Below are 24759 nucleotides of genomic sequence, written 5' to 3' on the forward strand. Positions count from 1 at the left end.
TATGTTGTATATTTTTTTACATAAAGAACCCCGCAACACTCCTTTGAAAAGTGGCCCTCGGTCAAATTGTAACGAAAGTTCGGTCAATGATAGCTCTCAGTGTATATATTAAAAAAGTCCAGGGGACCTAGGTCTGAGAACCTATTATTCTGAAGCTACAGCCTTCTGAAGTTATTGGATTCAGGTGTTCAGTGTACGTTATGTGCACTAATTCACAGTCAGTAGGCGAATTCTATAATTTTCGTTATTATCGCGAAAGCTAAGCTAAACGATAGCGAAGTTGATTTATGTTCATATTCTATAAGGTTAGTTTTCGCTTCGTTATCATAGCGGCATACGATAATATACGAGTTTAAACGACGTATGAATAAATAATTACGGCAACATTGCAAATATACGTGCAGGGAGTAAAAAAAGAAGAAATAAAGAAAGAAGAAGAGTAACAGCAGTTACATGACGTATTTATATAACCTTATTGTCTTATAATCACAAGTTTGATTGAATTATTTCCTTGACTAACTATATTTTTATTATATTTTAATAAAAATGTTGCCAGTGCAATTTGTTCTATATTATGGAAAACTCGCGAAGAAACCAGCTACGGTTAACGCGAGAGGAAAGCGGGTTCCTTCGAGATAGAAGTGAACCATTTGGTTTAACAGATAAGGTTATATAAGGTTTATTGATATTTTTCGCTTAAGCAAAGAACTAGTTCGATTCCTTTTTGATGAGCTACAGGAACTTACGGAAGATATGGTGTAAGAGCATCACGAATTCATTATCAACAAAAAACACAAAATTCTTGTGGAATCAACAACAACGAACAACTCGCTTAGCGCTTGCGCTTGTGTACCACGTGAAAATGATCGACCAATCACTATCGAAAGCGAAACGAAACGCAAGCCAAAAGTTATCGCTTTCGCTTTGTAATCGGCTTCGTGATCTGCTTCTCCGGTTCTTCCCGAATGAGCTTACAGAATAGCAAACCGTCGGATAACGAACGTAATTGTTTCGCGTTGATCTTATAGAATCGGTCCACAGGTGAACGAAAATATTTATTACAAATCGGATCACATTCTTCTTTTCAATTAATTTGATCAGTGTAATTTTATAGTCGATTTTTAGTAACAGTTAAATTCAAATAATTTTAAATTCTAAATTCTGCAAAACACATTTGTCTTTTTCTCTTTTAAAAACAATAGATTTAAATAGCAGACCTTTCAGATATTAAAATCTCTACCACATCATTGTTTTGGTTCATGATCTTATGTTGAAACTTTTGAAAATCGACTACCTTTTCCTTAACTGTCATTTTCATGACCAGTAGTCCCTTACAAACTTTTGACACTTGGCAGACCTCGTTGTCCCAAGATGGTTGTCAGGGTTCTCGTTTAGAGTCTCACCATGTTCCCGGAGGTATTCTTATAACATCGGCGGTTAGCCTATCCAATTTCACAATACTGTAATGTAGATTGAATTTTAAGTACAACCATTGTTTGGTTTTGGGGCTAGTTAGCAAGTATTCACGAATAAGTAATCATAACCACATTTTTAACGTTCATAATTTCAACCATCTTTTCAATTTTAATGTGGGATTACTTATTCGATTTTAGATTCACTGATGATGGACTGATAGGTCCGAAAACGTTCTGAATGAACCTATTTTACTTAATCCATTGGGATTTTAAAAATTTTATTAAATATACCTTTTACATAGAAGTGGTTTTACTTCATGTTACGAGTTTTTTAACTATATGGTATACAGCCAACCCAGGGAACTACCCCTTTAAGTTTAAAATATTTAAAAAACTCTAACAAGAAGTAAAACCACTTCTATGTAAATTGGTATATTTATTAAAACTTAAAAATCCCAATGGATTGAATAAAATATGTCCAATTCAGAACGTTTTCAGACTTTATAGTCAAAGTTGGCCTAAGATGGTTGATTGAGGTTTTGGTAGGGTTTCACCATGTTCCCATAGGCAATATCCTGTAACATCGGCGTTTAGCCTGTTGAATATTATTTTTAAATAATGTAAATCGAATTTTAAATTCAACCATTGTTTGGTTCTGGGGCTATTTAGCAAGTATGCACATTCACTGATGATGGACCGATAGGTCTGAAAACGTTCTGAATTGGACATATTTTATTCAATCCATTGGGATTTTTAAGTTTTAATAAATATACCAATTTACATAGAAGTGGTTTTACTTCTTGTTAGAGTTTTTTAACTATATGGTATACAGCCAACCTAGGGAACTTCCCTTTTAGTTTAAAATATTTATTATTGAAAGTTCAGAGACTCATTCCTTTCATGCATATTTTCGTGCTGCATATGAATCCGTGGTCAAAAATAAATGCATCGTAGAAAACCTCCGAAAAGACCTCAGAAAACTGAAGAAGAGCGATAGAAAATATGCTGCTAGAGCGACATAAGAATTATCATATTTTCATGAATGCTTCACTTATCTAATAGCAGTATAGCTGCTAAGGGTAAATGAAGAAAAAAACAAATACACGTGCATCAACAAAAAGGGTCGAGATAGAATAGGACAAAATGTTACGATAGACCCATATAACTTTGAAAGTGGAGAATGTTAAATACCTTGGAGCAACAATCACTGCAGTAACGGAAGAGATTAAAGGGAGAATTCAGGCAGCAAACAGATGTATGTATAGCCTCCACAATTCTGTTAAATCTAAGAGCCTAACACGAGCATCAAAGATCAGAATATATAAAACAGTGATTAGACCGGTGCTCATGTATAAGTGTGAGATGTGGACTCTGACCAAAGCAATTGAAAGAAAACTTAGAGGTTTTGAGAGAAAAATCCTCAGAAGAATCTTTGGACCTTATCACGACCCTAATAGCAACCAATACCGAATGAGAACAAATGCGGAGGTCAGAAATTAAATCTCGGCGTCTAAGATGGGATGGCCATTTCCATAGACTCCCTAATAACCGCCTTTCCAAGCTGATCTGGGAGGAAGCCCCACAGGAAGAAGGCCCTTAGGACGCCCACATGGTCAGATTTAAGAACAATGGAGCTAGGTACCCACTGACCCAACTATCATGGACGACCGTTCGAGATGGAAGCGAGTTGTGCAGTCAGCCATGAGTCATGACCCACCCCGGGTTGTATTCCCAAGTAGCAATTTGTCGACGCGATAACGTTGTCTACCGCGTGGCAACGTTTAGTTACAACGTTGTTATTGCCTAGAAGACGACCCAATTCTGCACTAATTTGGTGGACGATTTTTGAGTTGTCTTGACGTTGCCTAGGCAACCTTAAGCGTTGCATAAGACAACTGAAGCGACTATAAAAAGTGACTGCGTGCAATGGTTGCTCAAAGAGTCGGGCTCGTTAGGTTTTTTTACCTATATAAAAAGTAAACTATTTTGACAGCATATCAGGTATTTAAATTTATATAAATACATAAATAAGGACTTAAACAAAATTACCTGATGTGAAATTTATAAACCCATCTCAGATTACCGTCAAATATGGATATTCCACCTTTAAAAAACACACGCGCTCATTTTTTATCACCTTTTTAACAAAAAATATGTATATTTAAAAAATCTAATTTTAATATAAAAGCCAGAATTTATGTTAAAGATGTTTTGTATAAATTTAATGTATTGATGGTGCTTTTAAAGGTATTAGAAAATGCCTGCAATTTTTATATTTTGTCAAAAATGAATAACCACTTTCAATTTCGTTGCAAAACGAAAATACAGCCGAACCATATTCCAGTCCAATCAGAGAGTGCTGCAAGCACCTCTACCGGTTTCGAAACTTATTAGTCTCTCATCAGGAGGCACATATGCTGCTCTCCCTGATCCAACCAAAACAAACCCCAGCGTGCAGTCCCGAATTGCAACGAACGAAATGGCATAGATGCCCTAGCGGCAACTGCTAGCAAAAGACTAAGTTTTCACTCTAATGGCATACAACATATCCCACCAGAATGAAAACAATGGGAACCTTCTCTGGTTACACCTCCGAGGCTTCTACAATTTGCAAGCCATACGGATGCTGAGACTAAGGAAGATGAGGGAATTCTACAATTTACAATTCACGTCACATCTGCTCAGCGCGGTAAAGTTCCAACGAGACTGGTTCCCTTAGTACTCCACACAGAGTAAATGTAAATCAAAAATGAATAACCACTTTCAATTTCGTTGCAAAACGAAAATACAGCCGAACCATATTCCAGTCCAATCAGAGAGTGCTGCAAGCACCTCTACCGGTTTCGAAACTTATTAGTCTCTCATCAGGAGGCACATATGCTGCTCTCCCTGATCCAACCAAAACAAACCCCAGCGTGCAGTCCCGAATTGCAACGAACGAAATGGCATAGATGCCCTAGCGGCAACTGCTAGCAAAAGACTAAGTTTTCACTCTAATGGCATACAACATATCCCACCAGAATGAAAACAATGGGAACCTTCTCTGGTTACACCTCCGAGGCTTCTACAATTTGCAAGCCATACGGATGCTGAGACTAAGGAAGATGAGGGAATTCTACAATTTACAATTCACGTCACATCTGCTCAGCGCGGTAAAGTTCCAACGAGACTGGTTCCCTTAGGTACCAGTCTCGTTGGAACTTTACCGCGCTGAGCAGATGTGACGTGAATTGTAAATTGTAGAATTCCCTCATCTTCCTTAGTCTCAGCATCCGTATGGCTTGCAAATTGTAGAAGCCTCGGAGGTGTAACCAGAGAAGGTTCCCATTGTTTTCATTCTGGTGGGATATGTTGTATGCCATTAGAGTGAAAACTTAGTCTTTTGCTAGCAGTTGCCGCTAGGGCATCTATGCCATTTCGTTCGTTGCAATTCGGGACTGCACGCTGGGGTTTGTTTTGGTTGGATCAGGGAGAGCAGCATATGTGCCTCCTGATGAGAGACTAATAAGTTTCGAAACCGGTAGAGGTGCTTGCAGCACTCTCTGATTGGACTGGAATATGGTTCGGCTGTATTTTCGTTTTGCAACGAAATTGAAAGTGGTTATTCATTTTTGATTTACATTTACTCTGTGTGGAGTATAAGGGAACCAGTCTCGTTGGAACTTTACCGCGCTGAGCAGATGTGACGTGAATTGTAAATTGTAGAATTCCCTCATCTTCCTTAGTCTCAGCATCCGTATGGCTTGCAAATTGTAGAAGCCTCGGAGGTGTAACCAGAGAAGGTTCCCATTGTTTTCATTCTGGTGGGATATGTTGTATGCCATTAGAGTGAAAACTTAGTCTTTATATTTTGTGTTTTTATTTTTTTTTTACATCCCAAAAAAACCAAAATGGTGCATTAAACAACATTACCAATATTACTTAAAATATACCTTATTACCAACCATAGACGGATGAGACAACCGAGAAGTCCAATCGCCGACCAAACACGGCCTGGACCGACTATCCCAACCACTTTAGAACGCACCCTCTTATTGGGTGACAGAGGTCATGTGACCAGTGCAATGAAGTGCATCATTCTCCTTAACAACGTTGCCACATTTAGTAGATATCTATTGTTTTGGTATATTTTTGATATTATTTAAAAAATTCTAGTAGGCAATGTTTTTTTTAGATGTTTGGTATATTTCCATATTTTGTTATCACTAAAATAAAATTTGCTTTTTAATAGTATTCACCCCATTTCTAAATTAATTTTCAGACATTTTGTTACAATTTCCCAATGTCATTACCGAAAATAAGATTCAGGACGTAGATGATGATAATAGATGGACAGAGAAATGAAACTGGTAAATACCAGATCTAAATAAGGAAATCTTCATATAATTGGTTTGGAGAATTTTCAAAATGATTGTAACGCTCGGTTTCATAATCAGTTAAGGATTTTAAATTTTAAGTAAGTTGGTACCTACCTTTATCACAATTCATATATGGGTAAATGTCAACTTTAAAGTGAACTTTACTTAATGTTTACTTTAAGTTGATTATGAAACCGGGCGATTTTGACAGGTAGCCGTTAACACAGATTTTACTGTATTTACAGGGCCTAAAAAGAATCTACTGATTTCTATTGATTTTTGAAAGCAAAACTACTATCCGCTGCAAGATAATTCGGATGGAATTCAGACAAAATATGTACAAAAAGTACATATTTTGTCGGAGTTTCAGCCAAATTATCTTGCAACGGATATAGTACTGAAAGAGTAAGAACTGGCCTGGCAACCCTGTCTAGCAAAGCTGATACAAAGATTTAAGCTTATCAAATCTACTGATAAAACAATGGACAATGGAGAAACCAGCTAATAAAAAACAAATAAACAGGTTGTTAAATAAATCGAAAATTTCCAGCAAAATAAAATATAAAATAATAAGAAAAAAGTACGGTTATAAAGTAAATTCTTTTTTTGCTCCTGAAGTTGCCGTAAACGTGTCACACATCTATAGAACTATACGTAAAGGCCCTGGGGTCGTGAGAGACAACTACCTGGTCGGCCAGAAAACCCATGGGCGTAAATTAGTTTAGCATTATAACGTTTTTAAGTAGTTGCGATTGTTGAAAAAACTTAACTGTGATATGTATAGTTGTCACAATAGTAATAACTTAGTTGCCCATATAACTGAAGATATTACTTAACGTTGTGACATCGTAATGTCAGTCGGGTTAGGGGTCGTTGGCCGAAACAACTGAAAGTCCACTGTGGCAACGTTATATACAGTGCATTTGTTTGTACTGACAACCAATGCGTCGAAAAATTGCTACTTGGGTTGCTACCAGAAGAAGAAGAAGTATAGCTGCAGTTACGCCGTATCTTCAGAAAACTACTGAACAGTGGTGGATCTGCAGGGGGGCAGGGGAAATATCCCCAACACGGCCCAAAATTAAAGAAAAAAATTGTTGGAACATAAAAAATATATTAGCTGACATGGAATTTGAACCACAGACAAATTCAACCCAATAAACCCGCTAGTTAGGAAAATTAAGGGAACTTAATGCATACAAAGTTATTATTTATATGTTTTGTGTAGTTTGGGTTTATCTTTTTTATGTCTTTTGGTTTGCGTTTCATCGGAAGGTCAGGAAACTAAGGAACAACCGCAACGAAAAGTGTTGCTAGAGCGACACAAGACATTTCACGTTTTCACACACATACCTGACTTCAGCAATAACAATTAAAAAAAAAGGATTGATTTATTAATTATTACGGTTTTTATTTATGAATGACACAGTGCACTTTATGATCTAATTGCACAAAAAGAGCGATCCAACAGACCTCGAGAATTACCGAACCATAACTCTGACCACCTCTAAAATTTATTCACAAGAATAATAACAAGTAGACTGGAAATAAAATTAGATTCTTAATAACCTAGAGAGCAGGCAGGTTTTAGGAAAAACTTTGGCACTAACTACCACATCCACATAAAAGGGATTATGGAAAAATCTATCGAATGCACCGACCATTGGTCCTGGCTTTCGTAGAGTTTCCCAAAGTATTACGATATCAAAGCACCATACGATAGAAATTAACAGCGTAATGAGGGCGTTGGAGGAAAGTTGTATAGAATATCGGTACTCCAAACTGATCGAGAACATATATACAATAATGCAACCAGGGCCTTAAGACTTCCCAGATACAAAATATTTAAAAACCAAAGGAAGATTTTGGGAGACACTTTATCTCCCAAACTCTTTACGGCAGTTCTGGAATATGCTTTCAAACAATTGGGTAGCGTGGAAAACGGGTCACGAGGTTTATAAGGGCAATAAAAAAGCAAATGAAATGGCCAAACAATGCTCATCAACGCAAAACGTTGGACCGGAACTCTTCTGCGGCGTTTAAAACGAAGTAACAGGAATAACTACAAGGAAGTGAGTAGCTCACATATCTCTGGAATGGTGGAGGAATTCACCAGGACCAAGACAGGCGAAATAGTTAATTATAGAACATTCGCCAAAATTTACCGCAGAGCTAATAAGCAAAGACAAGAAAACAGTCAGAGCCATAGTAGGTCTGCTAACAGGGCACTGTAAGCTGAATGGGCAATTACAGCTGATGTGATTGGCAGATGATAACCTATGCAGATTCTGTCACCTAGAATAAGAAACAGTGGAGCCTATTATGTCAGTGCCACTGCCTGGCAAATGTGCTGTTCCTTGCATTAGGCCATTAAGGCCGGAACACACATAACCGCACCGAGCAGAGACAGAGCAAGGCTGGCCATGTACGTCCCGGCCTTTAGGCGAAGAAAAGCGACCGGAAAGAGCTAAATGGAAAACTCGAAGTTATTAGACCTTTTACAAAGGGTCGTTAGAATGTAATCTAGGTTTGGAGGGCCACAATAGATCTGAAAAGGTGGCAGCGCAAAATAATTATAAATGACTTCAACTATTTTACAATGTATCTTCTGTTTATCTGTAACTATAGTTAATTTTTTAACCAAGAGGAGTAAACTAAAAAGACAGATTCACATCCAAGAAAGTTACTAGAAAAGTCACCAAATTCATCTTCTTTTTTCGTTGATCATATCACCTTTCGATGATAATCCATACATATTATATTATACTAACACATCGCTAAAGAGTTCTAAAAACAACTGTTTTTTTATAAAAGTAGACTAAAAATCTAAAAATTAAAGGAATAATCCAGAAAACACAAAAAATCACCGATATACTTAATTAACCTATAAAATGACAGAAGTGCCAAAATTTCATAAATGTCACTAGTGTCAAAATTTAATAACAGTGGAGTAAACTTGCCTGCGGTTGGACCAATTAGAAACAAGCATTATGGCGCGGTAAATTTGAATCACTCCTCTTGGTTAAAAAACAAACAATAGCTGACCCGGTGAACTTCGTTGCACCTTATCCCAGCAAACAGACCGACGTGTTAATTACGTGAATTTTGGGTACATTTGTCACCAATATATGTAAATTGCTTACGTGAATTTCACGTGAAAATTTGGTTGGAATGTCACATTGAAAATACGTCTTTAAATTACGTGAATAACTCGTCTTCAATGGACGTGTTATTTACCTTAAATAGCAATAAAATGTTTCGGGAAATTCACATTGCAAATACGTGTTGATTAACGTATCTTTTAGGGAATGTATATATTAGTATTCACGTGAAAGATACGTCCTCGGTTCACGTAAATAATTCGACCTTAATTAACATATTAAACAGGAAAAAAAACAGGAAGAGAAGCCCCCACCAATATTTATTGCCGGTGTTAAAAACATCCAACCATTAAACGAACTACTAAACACTATAGCCAAAGATAAACATTTAATCAGAGTGTTGAATGAAGAACAAGTCAAGGTACAGGCCCAAACAATTGAAATATACGACAGTATAATAAAAGCACTTGATGAGAAAAAAACCGAATATCATACATATCGTAAGAAGCAAGATAAACCCTTTAGAGTAGTGATTCGCCATCTTCATCCTACAGTGAATATACAAGAAATCAAAAAAGAAATAGAGAGCCAAGGACATATAGTTCTACAAATAACGAATATACTACAAAGAATTACAAAAAAACCCCTACCACTATTTTTTGTGGACTTAAAAATGCAAGATAATAATAAAGAAATTTATAAGATGGAATATTTACTCAACGCAAAAATTGATGTCGAAGCCCCAAGGCTAAAAAGAGAATTAGTACAATGTACCAGATGTCAAAGATATGGTCACACAAAAAATTTCTGCTATCATCAATACAGGTGTGTAAAATGTGCTCTAAATCACAAAACAGCTGATTGCCCTAACAAAATTAGATCTGATCTAGTAAAGTGTGTACTTTGCGGTAATAACCACCCAGCGAATTACAGAGGATGCAGTGTACATAAACAACTGCAAGAAGCAAGATTTCCAACCTTAAGAAAGAAAGAGTCACCGAATCAACTACAAAACCAACAGCTACCAGTGGCTACAACAAATATAAGTACAACACAAAGACCTACATATGCTCAAATGGTAAATACCAACCAACAAGATATTACAATGGTCACTCAGGCAAATGACATGCAGGAGTTAAAGAATATGATGAAAGGGCTTATGGAACAAATGAGCACCATGCTAAACTTATTAACAACACTTGTCTCAAAAATGAACTAATGGCTAATACACTAAAATTTGCCATATGGAATGCTAATGGCTTGACACAACACAAACATGAGTTGTATGCATTTATAGCTAATCACCAATTAGACATAATACTGATTTCAGAAACACACTTCACGAAAAAAAGTTTCATAAAATTTCACAACTATAAAATATATCACACAACACATCCAGATGGAACTGCACATGGTGGGACAGCAATCATTATAAGAAACAACATCAAACATTACCAGACAACTCACTATCAAAAAGCACATATTCAGGCCACAAATGTAGTTGTAGAAGACTGGACAGGACCTATAACTTTTTCAGCTATATATTGTCCACCAAAACATTCAATTAAACAACCAGAATTTAAAACCTTTTTTGATACACTTGGACTTAGGTTTATTTGTGGCGGAGACTACAATTCAAAACATCTAATGTGGGGATCTAGACTTATTAATACCAAAGGCCGTGAACTACAAAAAGAAATACTAATAGATAATCTGAACATAGTAACCACAAGGGGGCCAACATACTGGCCTACAGACCCTGCGAAAATTCCAGATCTCCTCGATTTTGTTATAGTGAGAGGAATAAATGAAAAATACTTTAAACCAAAGTCTTGTTACGATTTATCCTCTGACCATTCACCTGTTATCATAACTGTAAGCAAAAACATAACAAAAATAGAAAGAAGCTGTATATTACACAACAACAAAACAAATTGGAGTTATTTTAGATATCAAGTAAATAATCAAATCAATTTAGACATCCCACTAAAGACCGATAAACAAATCGAACAAGCAGTAGAACATTTTAACACAGTTTTACAGGAAGCAGCATGGAACTCAACACCATTACCTACAAATCGACATATGAACAAACACTGTTCCAATACAATACATGAAAAAATAATTGAGAAAAGAAGACTCAGAAAACAATGGCAATTATCAAGATCACCTCAAAGTAAAACAAACCTCAATAAAGCACAAAAAGACCTAAAAAAATTGATAATAGCAGAAAAAAATGCAAGCTTTCAGGAATACCTACAAAAACTAGATGCAACTCAAGCTACTGACTACTCGTTATGGAAGGCTACAAGGACTCTACGAAGGCAGAACTATACAGTCCCACCACTAAGAACACAAACAGGACAATGGGCGAGAAGTCCTCTAGAAAAGGCCGAAACATTTGCGACACACATTAAAAAAGTCTTTACATCAAATGAGGGAAGTTACTCACTACAAACTGAAGAAGAAATTATTTCGATACTCACAAAACCTTATCAACTAGAACTTCCTGAAAAAAGATTCACAAAAAATGAGGTAAAAAATATTATACAACACAACATCGATCCAAAAAAGGCTCCAGGATACGACCTGATTACAGGAAAAACTCTTCAGCAACTCCCAGAGAAAGGCTTCCAATTTCTGACACAGTTATTTAACTCTATAATGAGACTAGGTCATTTCCCATCACAGTGGAAACTAGCACAAATAACAATGATACCAAAGCCAGGAAAAGAACCAGAAAATGTACAGTCCTACCGTCCTATTAGTCTTCTTCCCGTGGTATCCAAAGTTTTTGAAAAGCTGACACTTACTAAGCTAATGCCTATACTAGAAAACAAAAAACTAATACCACCACACCAATTTGGGTTTATAAAACAACATTTAACAATACAACAGGTACATAGAATTGTAGAGAGAATCAACGAGGACTTTGAAAATAATAGGTACTGCTCGGCGGTATTTCTGGACGTAAGTCAGGCATTTGATAAAGTCTGGCATAAAGGCCTATTATGTAAACTAAAACAGAATTTACCTACAAATTACTATATACTCTTAAAGTCATATATCACCAACAGAAACTTCCAGGTAAAGTATGAGAATGAATACACAAACATACAACAAATTCTCGCTGGGGTGCCCCAAGGAAGTGTACTAGGACCTATATTATACCTTATATTCACTGCTGACTTACCGACAGATACACATATCACTACAGCCACATTTGCGGATGATACGGCAATACTATCATCGAACAAAAATCCCAAAATAGCCTCAGAAATCTTACAAAATAATCTAAATAAAATTCAACAATGGATGACAAAATGGAGAGTCAAAATTAATGAAAACAAATCGCTACACCTAACATTTACCACGCGTAGGGAAACATGTCCGGCTGTATACTTAAACGATAAAGGAATCCCACAAGTGGATGAAGTCAAATATCTAGGTATGTACTTGGACAGAAGATTAAACTGGAGGAAGCATATATTTACTAAGCGAAAACAACTGGGTCATAAGTTAAGAACCATATATTGGCTGTTGGGCAAAAAATCAAAACTATCAACTGAAAATAAAATATTAATCTACAAATCCATCCTAAAACCAGTGTGGACTTATGGGATAGAATTATGGGGAACCGCCGCACATTCCAACATTGAAATCATACAAAGATTTCAGTCCAAAATATTGAGATCAATACTAGGAGTTCCATGGTTCATAACCAATGAAGCCATCCATCGGGACGCCGGACTACCATACGTCAAAGATGACATCAAAAAGTGCGCGAAAAAACATACAGAAAAACTTAAAGTGCATCCAAACGTGTTAGCAAAAAATTTAGTGAATAAACCGCGTACTGTTCGTAGGTTAAAACGAAAAGTTCCGTTAGAGTTAAGTGAACAATAGGTACTAAATTAATGTGTATAAGTTTATGTCAGAAATAGTCAGTGTTGTAGGCTAAGTTTTAAAAAAGGGGTGCATCACTGGATGCCTCCCTACATGTCATTCCTAATTATTGTCAGTCCTATTACTTATTGTCTGTTATCTACCTAAACATTTAGGTTTAGATTGTATAGATAGATTGTAATAAATGTGGGGTTAAAATAAAATAAATTAACATATAAATAAAACAAGCATATAAAGTATTAACAATGTATTTATTTAGTAGAATTTAGAGACTTTAAAACATTTGTCTTGTATAATTATTATACAAGATAATGAACCAAAAATGGTACCGACCTAAAGACACATTAAAAAATTTGCCAACACAAAACACAACACAGGTCACTTTTTATTTCGAGGAGGACACTTTCTTGTTTTTTCTAATTGGATCATCGGCACTTCAACCCTCGAGCAGTGAGGTAAACGTTAATATGAAAGACATTATTATAAATAAACCCGCCTAAAATAAAACGATGGAAATAAAGCTCTTCACGTTTCACTTTCACTTTTTGTTTTTGTTGTAAAAAATGTGAGTGAGAAGCAGTGAGAAGCTGATATTAGAGGTTATGATCATCGATTATAAAAATCGTTTATTTTTAAATTGCAGTTAAACTATTTTACTTACTTTAAATTAGTATTACGTATTATCTTTTTGTTTTTAAATTTCTTCTACTATTAACTAATTGGTCTTACTAAAAATCTATTTCAATACCAGAATAATATAAAAAAATAATCCTATCAAAACGTATCTATTATTCGATAAATCGATTAATTTAGTTTCCGAACCAACTATGTTCACGTACCATGGTCACGTGATAGTATTTAAAGGAGGAGAAATGCTTGGTAGTACGTCATCACCACGCGCGATTTGAAAATTAGACTTAACATTTTAGCTGCTGTGATATTTTTAAAGAAAAAAATAGCAAAAAAAGCTTCAAATCAAGGTTGGATTGAAATAGTTACGCTAAATGATTTTAAAAGCGAAATCATAAACATTTTGTGTAAATATTGGTATTATTTACGTATTTACATTACTTTTACGTGAAATACATCTAATTCTTCGACGTCCATAAAATACAGAGAGTAAAATTCAAGCGATACGTATTTAACCAACGTCGTTGTAAAATTTTGTTTTCCAAAATATTTCTCAAAAATTAACCAAAGGAAGTTATTTCTGTTTCGTCATTATTACGTGAAATAAACGTACCTTTGCGATGTAACCGACATTCACACCTATTATAAAAAACATGTATACTATATTAGTCATTATGATTTTATATTATTCTAATGTTAAACATGTATAAAGGAAGCACTAATATATAGGTGAATGATTTGGCACTGAAATACGTTTTTTCCCCGTCATAAATCACCGAGTTACGTATTCGTTGAAATTTGCCGTAAATTTAACGTAATAATCACGTAACTGGGCTCAAACCTGTTTGCTGGGTAGTGTGTCATAATTAAATAATCTGTCATAATTGTGATTATGACCTTATGAACTTATATCAGTTCTTGAACGCAATTGCTAGAAATCAATTACTCAAAATCAACTGCTCGAAAATGAATTGCTAGACATGAAAATTGATCGAAATGCAATTTGCTCGGTTAAAAAAAATTATATGTCCAAATATTTTTTCACAATAATGAAAAATTTGTTGGTATTATCGAATGAAATTCGATAGTTTTAAGGCATTCCAGAAGCCGCTACAGATAAAATGTTTTAACAGCTCATTAATCATTCAGAATTAGTCGACGGTTATTAAAAGTTAAAATAATTAAGACGATAACTGGACGATAACGATTTAATGAGTGAAATTTATTTTTTTTACTTTAATGACAAAAAAGCAAACTCATTAGCAGAATCCAATTAAAAATTATTTTGCACATCATATTTGAAAAATATTTTATTGAAAAATCTCATTTTTGTTGGCAAAAATATATTAATTTGTCTGGACTAAATTACAGTTCTGTTTATCTTAAAAGGGATATGTTACTATCAACATTCATACAGTGTTGCTAAACTGGATTTTGTTATTTTGAGTGTAAATTTTCCCAGCGATCTCCGAGTTTACAATACATAAATACGATACATAATATGACAAATTATATGATATTCCACGTATACAGTACGTAAATCGTTCAGCTGGACATAGGGAACATACAATACATAGATTTAGATAGATACATGAATACATACATTGTATTATATTGAGATAATTGAGGCAACTGAGCTTTCTCGATGACAATATGGTTGTTAGCATTAAGGGGCATTAACCTCAAAATTGACAAATCATTTTGACTGACACAAATAAACGCCAAAATATGAGAATGTAGTAGGTAGCTAAATATTTTTGGCCTAAGAAAATGGAAAAACTGTTTAGTTTTTAAAGTAAAATAAATTTTATTATTTTAATTCATACCTTAACCTTTATAGTCCAGAGAAATAAGATTTTTCTCGTGACACATCCCCCTCCAGGCCGAAACCAAATTTTTTGAGTAGTATGGACATCTATATTATTAACCTCTATGTTTCCTGCAGCCGATTTTGATGATATACATAGTTATAAACAAATGAAGATCAAAAAACGCTAAATTTTCTCTTTTTTCGTCTATTACCAAAAAGTTAAGCAATTTAAACAAATTTGAGTGTAAGAAACTCATAAATCGTATAAAAAACTTCAATATGGCGTTCGCTGAATATGTCCATCCTTATTGGTTGCTTAGAAAATTGCAAAATAAATCATACATTTTGAATTTTTAAAAATATTCATAACTTATGTAAAAATTAACTTAGAACCTTCTTATTACACGGAATGCTGATACTTCTTGTACTTAAATTATATTTTAAATTTCAAAGCAATTGGTCAAATAGTTTAAAAGTTATTTAATTTGTTCATCCCAAATTCATTTTTTTTGCAACACTACAAGTCAGAAAATTATGAGGCTACAATCATACTTCGGACAGTTTATGAAAGAAGAACATTTATACTATTACCATTATTAAAAATAAATGACAAAAAATTATTTTAAACAGAGTAAAATTATTTTCAAAAAACATGTCGATTTTTTGCTTACTTAAAAACAATTAGAATAACTTTTTAACCGTTACCTGTAGAAAAATTATTTTTTCATTTTTATTTTTCAACTGTCCTAGGACAATTAGGGACAAAGTTAGCCCCCCCATTTATTTAATTCACACGTTTTTGCAAAATAATTTTGCAATATTTATAATTATTTTTTGTATTTTTTTTTAATTAAATTAATACTGTAAATTTCCTTCTTCCATAAACTATCCAAAGTATTACTGTAGCTTCATCATTTTCTGACTTACAGTGTTGCAAAAAAAATAAATTTGGGATAAACAAATTAAATAACTTTTAAACTATTTTATCAATTTCTTCGAAATTTAGGGTATGAATTAAGCACCATAAGTCTCAGCATTCCATGTAATAAGAAGGTTCAAGTTAATTTTTACATAAGTTATAAATATTTATAAAAACTCAAAATTTATGATTTATTTTGCAATTTTCTAAGCAACTAATAAGGATAGACATATTAAGCAAACGCCATATTGAAGTTTTGTATACCGCTTATGAGTTTCTTACTCTCAAATTTGTTTAAAATGCCTATTTTCTTAGTAATAGACGAAAAAAGCGAAAATTTACCGTTTTTTGATCTTCATTTGTTTATAACTATGTATACCATCAAAATCGGCTGCAGCAAATATATAGGTTATTATTATAGATGTCCATATTACTCAAAAAATTTGGTTTCGGCCTGGAGGGGGTTGTGTCACCAACAGGCTATTTTTTTTCCTTATTTCTCTGAACTATTAACTACAACGCTATTTTTGTACGCCACATATAAGAATTCTATTACAAATGTATTTAAAAATTTAATTTTTGTCTTTGTTTATTTATCTAACCTATCACTGGAATGTGCTTTACACTGGATTTAGTTTCGTTATAATCGGCGTTCTAGGAAGGTCGTAATTTATAGTTTATTATTTGTTGTTTCTTGTAGTGGATAACATACGCCACAATTATAGTAATACAATTAGTAATATAAGTACATATTTCGATTGTTTTTTAGTCATTATGGCACAAAATATATTTTTCTTTATAAACAATACTTTTTCTCAAGTAAAAAATATTTAAAAAAAATTTTTATTAGCAATTTTATTTATCATGGAATCAGATTCCAGTTATATATCCCAATTTTCTTACTGTGAAGGAAATCCAAGTATTCGCTGACGCCGAGTAAGGTTTATAACAAACAAATAAGTGTAATTTTTCAAAAAAAAAAACAAATCCGCTGTTTTTAAGTGTATTTTCTTGTGGTGTATAAAGTACGCCACGCGTGTAGCTATGTTATATTTTGATGCGCGGGCAGTTAAAGCTTAAAATTCTAAATATTAATTAATTATGACAATAACAAAGAATGCATTTAATACATGCAATAGGTAGTGTACATGATATTTTTCGTTAGTTCATCTAATAAACATAAATAAACTGGATGGTTTGCCCAGGCGAAAGCAAGATTTTTTGAAAGTTGCGTAAAATTAAAAAATTCATATTTTATCCAATTTGAGTCCAAAAGTTAATCTGTTGCACTTTTTTTTTATGAAATTTCCCGTTCATTTTTCTTCTGTGCTCAGAATTTTTCTACGGCTTACGGTTCGCTATTTCGGAAACGGACTGTGCTAGAGAAGCAAAAATAGCAGCGTTTTGTTCGGAATTCAGCAGGGAGTCTACCTGCCAAATTTCATAAAAATCGGTCAATTCGTTTTGGAGGAGTATGGCAACAAAGATGTAAAATATTTAAATTGTTATTAAAAAATAACGGTTGAAGATAAAAAAGTGAAAATTTAGGATTGTAAGTATCTTTTGCTTCTACATCATACAAAATTAAGAAAAAAGGGTTTGTCAAAAAATTAAAAAAATATATCAGGGGGGGGGCAAGCCCCCTTATGACGTACGGGCATGAAATCAGAGTTATGCCTATTCCCAGTCCGGTAGAATACACGTGTAAAATTTCATAAAAATCTGTTGAGCCGTTCTCGAGTTATTAACGGTGTAACTAACATAACTCGACTTTCTTTTATATATTTATATAGATGTAAAATATTTAAATGGCTATTAAAAAATAATGGTTGAAGATAAAAAAGTGAAAATTTAGGATTGTATGTATCTTTTGCTTCTACATTATACAAAATTAAGAAAAAATGGTTTGTCAAAAAATTAAAAAATATATCAGGGGGGCAAGCCCCCTTATGACGTACGGGCATGAAATCAGGGTTATGCCTATTCCCAGTCCGGTAGAATACACGTGTAAAATTTCATAAAAATCTGTTGAGCCGTTCTCGACTTATTAACGGTGTAACTAACATAACTTGACTTTCTTTTATACAGGGTGTCCCAGACTAACTTACCCACGCTATATCTCTTAAAGGAATAGAGATTTTCGAATGGGACAAAAGGTGATATATTCTACTTGTAATACACTTTAATACAACGTACAAAAAAATCATCCCCTAAATAATCATCCCTTAGTTACAACCCCTAACTTTAATTTTTTTAATAGCACCCTATATATTTTTTTATAGTTTTGGATGTGGTCTTCTATCGTCTATTCAACACATTTTTTGAAAATAAAATCGGTTCGTAAATAACCAAGAAAATATCAGTTTAGTTTTGTTAATTATGTGTCCCAGACTAATTTATCAAGGCTATATTTCATAAACGAATAGAGATTTTCGAATGGGACAAAAATGATCTATTACATTTGTAATACACTTTAATATGGCCTAGAAAAAAAATATCTCCTAAATATTCATCCCTTAGTTACAACCCTTTACTTTATTTTTTTTAATAGCACTCTGTAAGTTAGGGATGAATATTTAGGGGATGAATTTTTTCTACGCCATATGAAAGTGTATTACAAATGGAATAGATCAGTTTTTGTGCCATTCGAAAATCTCTATTCGTTTAAGAAATATAGCCTGGATAAATTAGTCTGGGACACACAATTTAACAAAAATAAACTGATAGTTTCTAGGTTATATACGAACCCATTTTATTTTCAAAAAATGTGTTGAATAGACGATAAAAGACCACATCCAAAACTATACAAAAATATACAGGGTGCTATTAAAAAAATTAAAATTAGGGGTTGTAACTAAGGGATGATTATTTAGGGCATGATTTTTTTGTACGCCATATTAAAGTGTATTACAAGTAGAATATATCACCTTTTGTCCCATTCGAAAATCTCTATTCGTTTAAGAGATTTAGCGTGGGTAACTTAGTCTGGGACACCCTGTATATATAGATATTAAAATATTTTTACCGTATATTGGCAGTTACAAATATTTATAATACAGTATATTATATCTAATAATAGGTAGATACTTTTCTGTTAATTATCTCATTTTTTATCTATAAGTACTTTATCCAAATATAAAACAACCAATTATTGAATTGATGAGTTACCTACTAGTTTGTTGCTATAATGATTTGCTATAAGAATTTATTGGCTTATTTTTTGGTTCTAGGAGTTGTTTTCTGTGAAATTAAGGGTAAGAGCAATAATGTTAATTAAGTTTTATTTATCTTCTAGAGCAGAATTCAAAATGTTTAATTTCATGTTAGTGTAATAACATTATAACATTCTTTAGGTTATACTGTTTTTAAGCTTTTATTGTACGATATAATTGGACATATCACTTTATATCCACACAAGAAATAATAATTATGTGAACAGTTATGGAATCCGCTGAATCTTAGCACATCTAGGTATCATCATCCAGTTTATATGTATAAAGTCAAATTAAAAGAGTTTAATAATCAAAGAAAAATCAAAAATCTACGATATGCTGATAACACGGTTATATTGGCGTCTTCGTCAGGACTAAAACAAATTATCAATAAGCTGAGCACATGTTGTGTATGATATAATGGTTTTGTGTATGGAAAATGAATATACAAAAAACCAAAGTAATGATCATGAAACAGAAATAACCAAACACAGATAAGAAACATGACAAGCTACGAAGTGGTCAGACAATTTAATTAGGTACTTGGGCTCCGTCATCACTAATAGTGAAGGGTGCGAAGATGAGATCCGTCGACGCATTATACAATGGCCACATCGACAATAGTCAAACTCACATAAATATGGAAGAACAAAAACACATTACGTTACAAAAAAAAAAAACAAAAAATTACGCCGTGTTCGACCGTTAATATTTCCTATCGCCACCTACACCCAGAAATTACAAAGGAAGAAATATTTTAGGCACTAAGAACACCAGAAACGGAAAAAGCCGGAGCCAGATCAACTGCCTATTGATATCCTTAAAATAATAGAAAATTAGTACATGGATGTCCTCTTAAAGCTCTTTAATGAAATTTATCAGTCGGGTGACATGCACAATGAATGGTTGACCTCAACATTTATTTGTCTCCAAAAAAAAAAGGCTAGAGAATGCACCGATCACCGCACCGTAAGCCTGATGTCTCACACACTTAAAATGCTTTTAAAGATCATTAATAAACGCATTTACCAAACACTTGATATGGATATTAAAGAAACCCAATTTGAATTCCATAGAGGCGTAGGTACCTGTGAAGCTTTCTTTGCATTCAACGTACTAATCTAGAGATGCTTGGATGTGAACCAGGATATGTACATCTGTTTCATAGATTACAACAAGGCTTTCGATAAAGTCTGACACAAAGAGCTAATGGACGTTTTCAAAGCAAAACAATTACAATACAATGACCTTCGACTTATAACAAATCTATATTATAATAAACAGCAGGCACACATACGCGTTAACGAACACACATAAGAAGAGTTCGAAATTAAAAGAGGAGTGCGACAGGGGTGTATATTGTCACCACTACTATTCAATGCATACCCTGAAGACATTATGAACAGAGCTCTTGAGGGAGAAATAGCAGGAATAAAGGTAAATGGAAATGGAACGCCAATTAACAACAATAGATATGCGGACAATACTATCATAATAGCGGACAACCTCCAAGACCTCCAAAAGCTACTGAACAAGATAGTTGAGTATGGAGAAGAATATGGATTACATTGGCGTACATACGGGTAATGTGATCGGTCATATTACACGTATGAGCGCTAGTGGTGAATATTAAATTCTTAATTGTATGTCAAAAAATCCGCAATAACTATCTCTTAAAACCTACCAAATTCCATTTTCATATCTCAACTGGTTTTAAAGCAAAAAATAAATCGTCAGTTTGTAAGAAAAAATTCAACATCCCGTATCTCGGAAACTAAACATTTGCGGACAAACGTTTATCAAGTTAACTGTCATTATTTTTTCATGCAGAATTACCCCTTAAATCCCTTTGTCGCACTTATTTAGAAACACCGTGTATTGATGAAGAACATGATGTCTAGTTGTTAAAGTACCTAACTTTTTTATTATCCAACATAAACGAGTGAATCAAAAAACAGAATGTTACGAAAACCAGAGGCTATAGTTGGGTTTTAATTTCAGAATTTTATATATGCTAGAATATTCCACCGGGTGATACAAACTTTGAGGAAAAAACACAGTTTGATTGGTACACCCGGTATACAATGAAAATTGATCTGTTTAGCAACAATATTATTACAGTGGTATTGTTAAAGAATCGGGCTATAACATGTTCAAGAAATCACTTAAATCGACCAACAGGTTTAGGAAATACGAGTCATCAAAAATGGCCAAATTTTTAATTGGGCCGATTTCTATGCACGTAAGTTTATTTTCTCGAATCTGCTTTACGGGATAGAAGCATGGACACTTGACGCGTTGACTAATAAAAAGTTGGAAGCATTCGAACTGTGGGTGTATAGAAGAATCCAGAAGATATCATGGACCGAGCATGTAACAAACAACGAAGTCATGAGAAGAGTCAACAAAACAATGGAAATATTGGAAACCATCAAGACAAGAAAGCTGCAATACCTGGGGCATGTTATGCATAATGAGAGATACAACATACTTCGATTAATTATACAAGGGAAAATCCAAGGCAAGAGAAGTGTAGGAAGGAGAAGAATCTCATGGTTGCGTAACTTGAGGGAATGGTATGGATGCACATCAACCGAACTATTCAGAGCAGCATCATCTAAGATCAGGATAGCAATGATGATTGCCAACCTCCGTCGCGGAGATGGCACGTAAAGAATAAGAAGAAGATCGCCATCAACGCTTTAGGAACGTGGACCATCAAAAAAGCCGATTCGAAGCGTATATAATGGCATTGGAAATTTAGGTCTACCGTAGAATGTTACGCATACGATGAACCGCACACAAATAATTAAAGTAAAAGCCAGAGTTAGAATGCAGTGCTAGTCTTAAGGCGCACATGAATACCGCTCATGTCGGCACAGTGGTATACAACCGTAGGCAATTATTGTATGCGCGTACTTATATTCCAGTGCTATGATTCTCAAATCAGGTCTTCATGCACCGCTCGGGGCAAACCGGCAACGTGGTCGGCCGTTCTCCGGTAAGAAATACATTGTCTTATGCTAAAAGAAGAAATAAATGATAACTTAAAGAAAATAAAACAAGACGTGATAAAAACAACAGATGTTAATGACAAATGGAACATGATACAAGAAACGTTAGTAGAGGCAGGAAAGAAGATATTACCCACAAAAATAATAAAAAAACAGAGATGGATGACTTCAGAAATCGTAGAGTTAATGGAGGAAAGAAGGAAACATAAAGGCAGGATTAATAGGAAAGAAAATAAAAGAGGCCAAATCCACCTGGCTGACAAATCAATGTAGTGAAATAGAAGAATATTCTAAAAGTATGATAGCTTTAACATGCACAAGAAAATAAAGAAAATCACAAATACACAGCGAAAAAAGAAAGATGGCCCTCTTAAAGACATAAATGGAAAAATTATTATAGAAGGCAAAGAGAAATTAAATTTAAGTAAAAAATTAAAGTGGAAGACATACATAACAGATCTGTTTAAGGATAATAGACAAGAAACGGAAGAAATCGACAGCGAAACAGGACCAAAGATCATAATGGAGGAAATCGAACAAGCAATACGAAACGCAAAAAACGAAAAAACTGTAGGTCCAGACGAAATACCTGCGGAATTACTGAAATGTCTAGACGATGAAACTCGACCGGTACTACTGGATCTGTTTAATAAAGTATATAAAACCGGAAAAATCCCTCAGGAATGGTTGGTGTGCACCTTTGTAACAATACCAAAAACAATATTGTGATGTTGGGGGTTGCTGGACGAAGACACTATCCCGAACAAACAAACTTAAACTTTTTACATAACTTTATTCTTACAAGGTTGAAGGTACAATTACAACTACGTCGACCGACATTATCGTTAGGATAGGTCAAGGTGACCCATATCTCGGTAACTATATCCCCTGACTACGCGCCAGCAGAGTTCAGCGAACACACTGATCCAACAACGATGTCTCAGGTACTCGACCTTCCCACTTATATCTATTATATTAAAAACAATGCCCATATGTATTACCATATATGGTTATGCTATACGTATGTCAATAATGACGTGTGCTTTGTTTGCAGTCTTACGAATGAGTTGAATACTTTGAACTTTGCTACTGTCGTAATAAATTATACAAATTGCAACTATAATATTGACCTTATTCTTATAACAAATAAATTAGGAAAATTCCGTGAGGGTTGTCGTGTACCATCACATCTCTCTGGGCGGGGAAAAGATGAAAGGGAATTTCAGTAACAATTTCCTTTCATCTCTATTTTATATTATTTATGCTGACTGACGTCTCTCCTTTATAAGAAAATTAAACAAACATATTAAAAGAAAATGAGAAAAGAAAAAAAATGAGATATATAAATATGTACACTGAACCTTAAGTACTAGTAAAAGTCTTATGGTGGACTATTATTACACTTTTACACTATAACACTTTTCAGTACTTATTCTTTTTATATATTATACAGCTTAACGTTATTCTTATGTATGACTACTTGTTTACCCTTTTTCTCAATAATTACGTTAGGCGTTTCATCTTTAATTACGGTATATGGACCCGAAAACAAAGAGTTAAGTTTTGTGTTTGGCTCATTTTTTATTAATACCTTATCTCCTGGTTTATAAGTTATTTTACTCGTTTTGGCATCATATATTTTTTTTCTGCTGTGTTTTGTATGTGTTAGTGTTTCTCTGGCCTCCTTTGCGGCTACCTGTAGTCTGTATTTCAGTTCCATGGGATAGTCGTCAAAATTATACAGGGGTTCTATTTCGTTTTGAACATTTGTCGGCAGTCTACATATTTTTCCGAACACTAATTCGAACGGTGTATAACCCGTTGCTGAGTGTACTGAAATGTTATACGAAAAACAGAAATATTCCACCCATGTACTCCAATTTGTAGGGAATTTTGATAGTTGTATCCTAAGGTACGCATTTAAATGTTTGTGAGTGTTTTCTAAAGCTCCTATTGTTTCGTGGTGATATGCTGTTGAGTTTAGTTTCTCTATTTGCAATAATGAGCATGTTTCCTTAAATGTTCTTGCCATAAACTCTGAGCCTTGGTCTGTGACTATTTTTCTGGGTACTCCATACCTCAGAATAAAATTTTCTACCAATGCCTTGGCTACTGTTTCGGCTTCTTTGTTCTTTATTCCATATCCTTCTATGTATTTACTTAGCTCACATTGCAGTGTCAATATATATCTATTCCCACTGTCATCCATCTCAAATGGTCCTACTAGATCTATAAATATTGTGTCGAATGCGCAGGTGGCAGTCGATGTGATAGTTAGAGGTTGTTTGGTTATGATAGAATGCTTATGTCTTTGACAATCGTCGCATCTCTTCACAAATTCCTCGATATCTTTTCGTAAACTATTCCAAAAATAATATTTCCTTATATTTTTGT

General features: G+C 34.0%; 1 protein-coding gene across 1 annotated transcript in view; it reads left to right on the top strand.

The window, feature by feature from the left end:
• Positions 1-19244: 19244 nt before the first annotated feature.
• The window catches only part of LOC114327441 (trypsin-1), a 30922-nt gene continuing 25407 nt past the window's right edge, over positions 19245-24759 (top strand). Inside the window, exon 1 of the mRNA XM_028276067.1 lies at positions 19245-19393. Within this exon, the coding sequence (XP_028131868.1) occupies positions 19327-19393 (67 nt within the window). The 5' untranslated portion in view covers positions 19245-19326. The remainder of the gene's footprint in view (positions 19394-24759) is intronic.

The sequence above is a fragment of the Diabrotica virgifera genome, chromosome 3, assembly GCF_917563875.1.
Source record: "Diabrotica virgifera virgifera chromosome 3, PGI_DIABVI_V3a".
Taxonomy (NCBI): Eukaryota; Metazoa; Arthropoda; class Insecta; order Coleoptera; family Chrysomelidae; genus Diabrotica; species Diabrotica virgifera.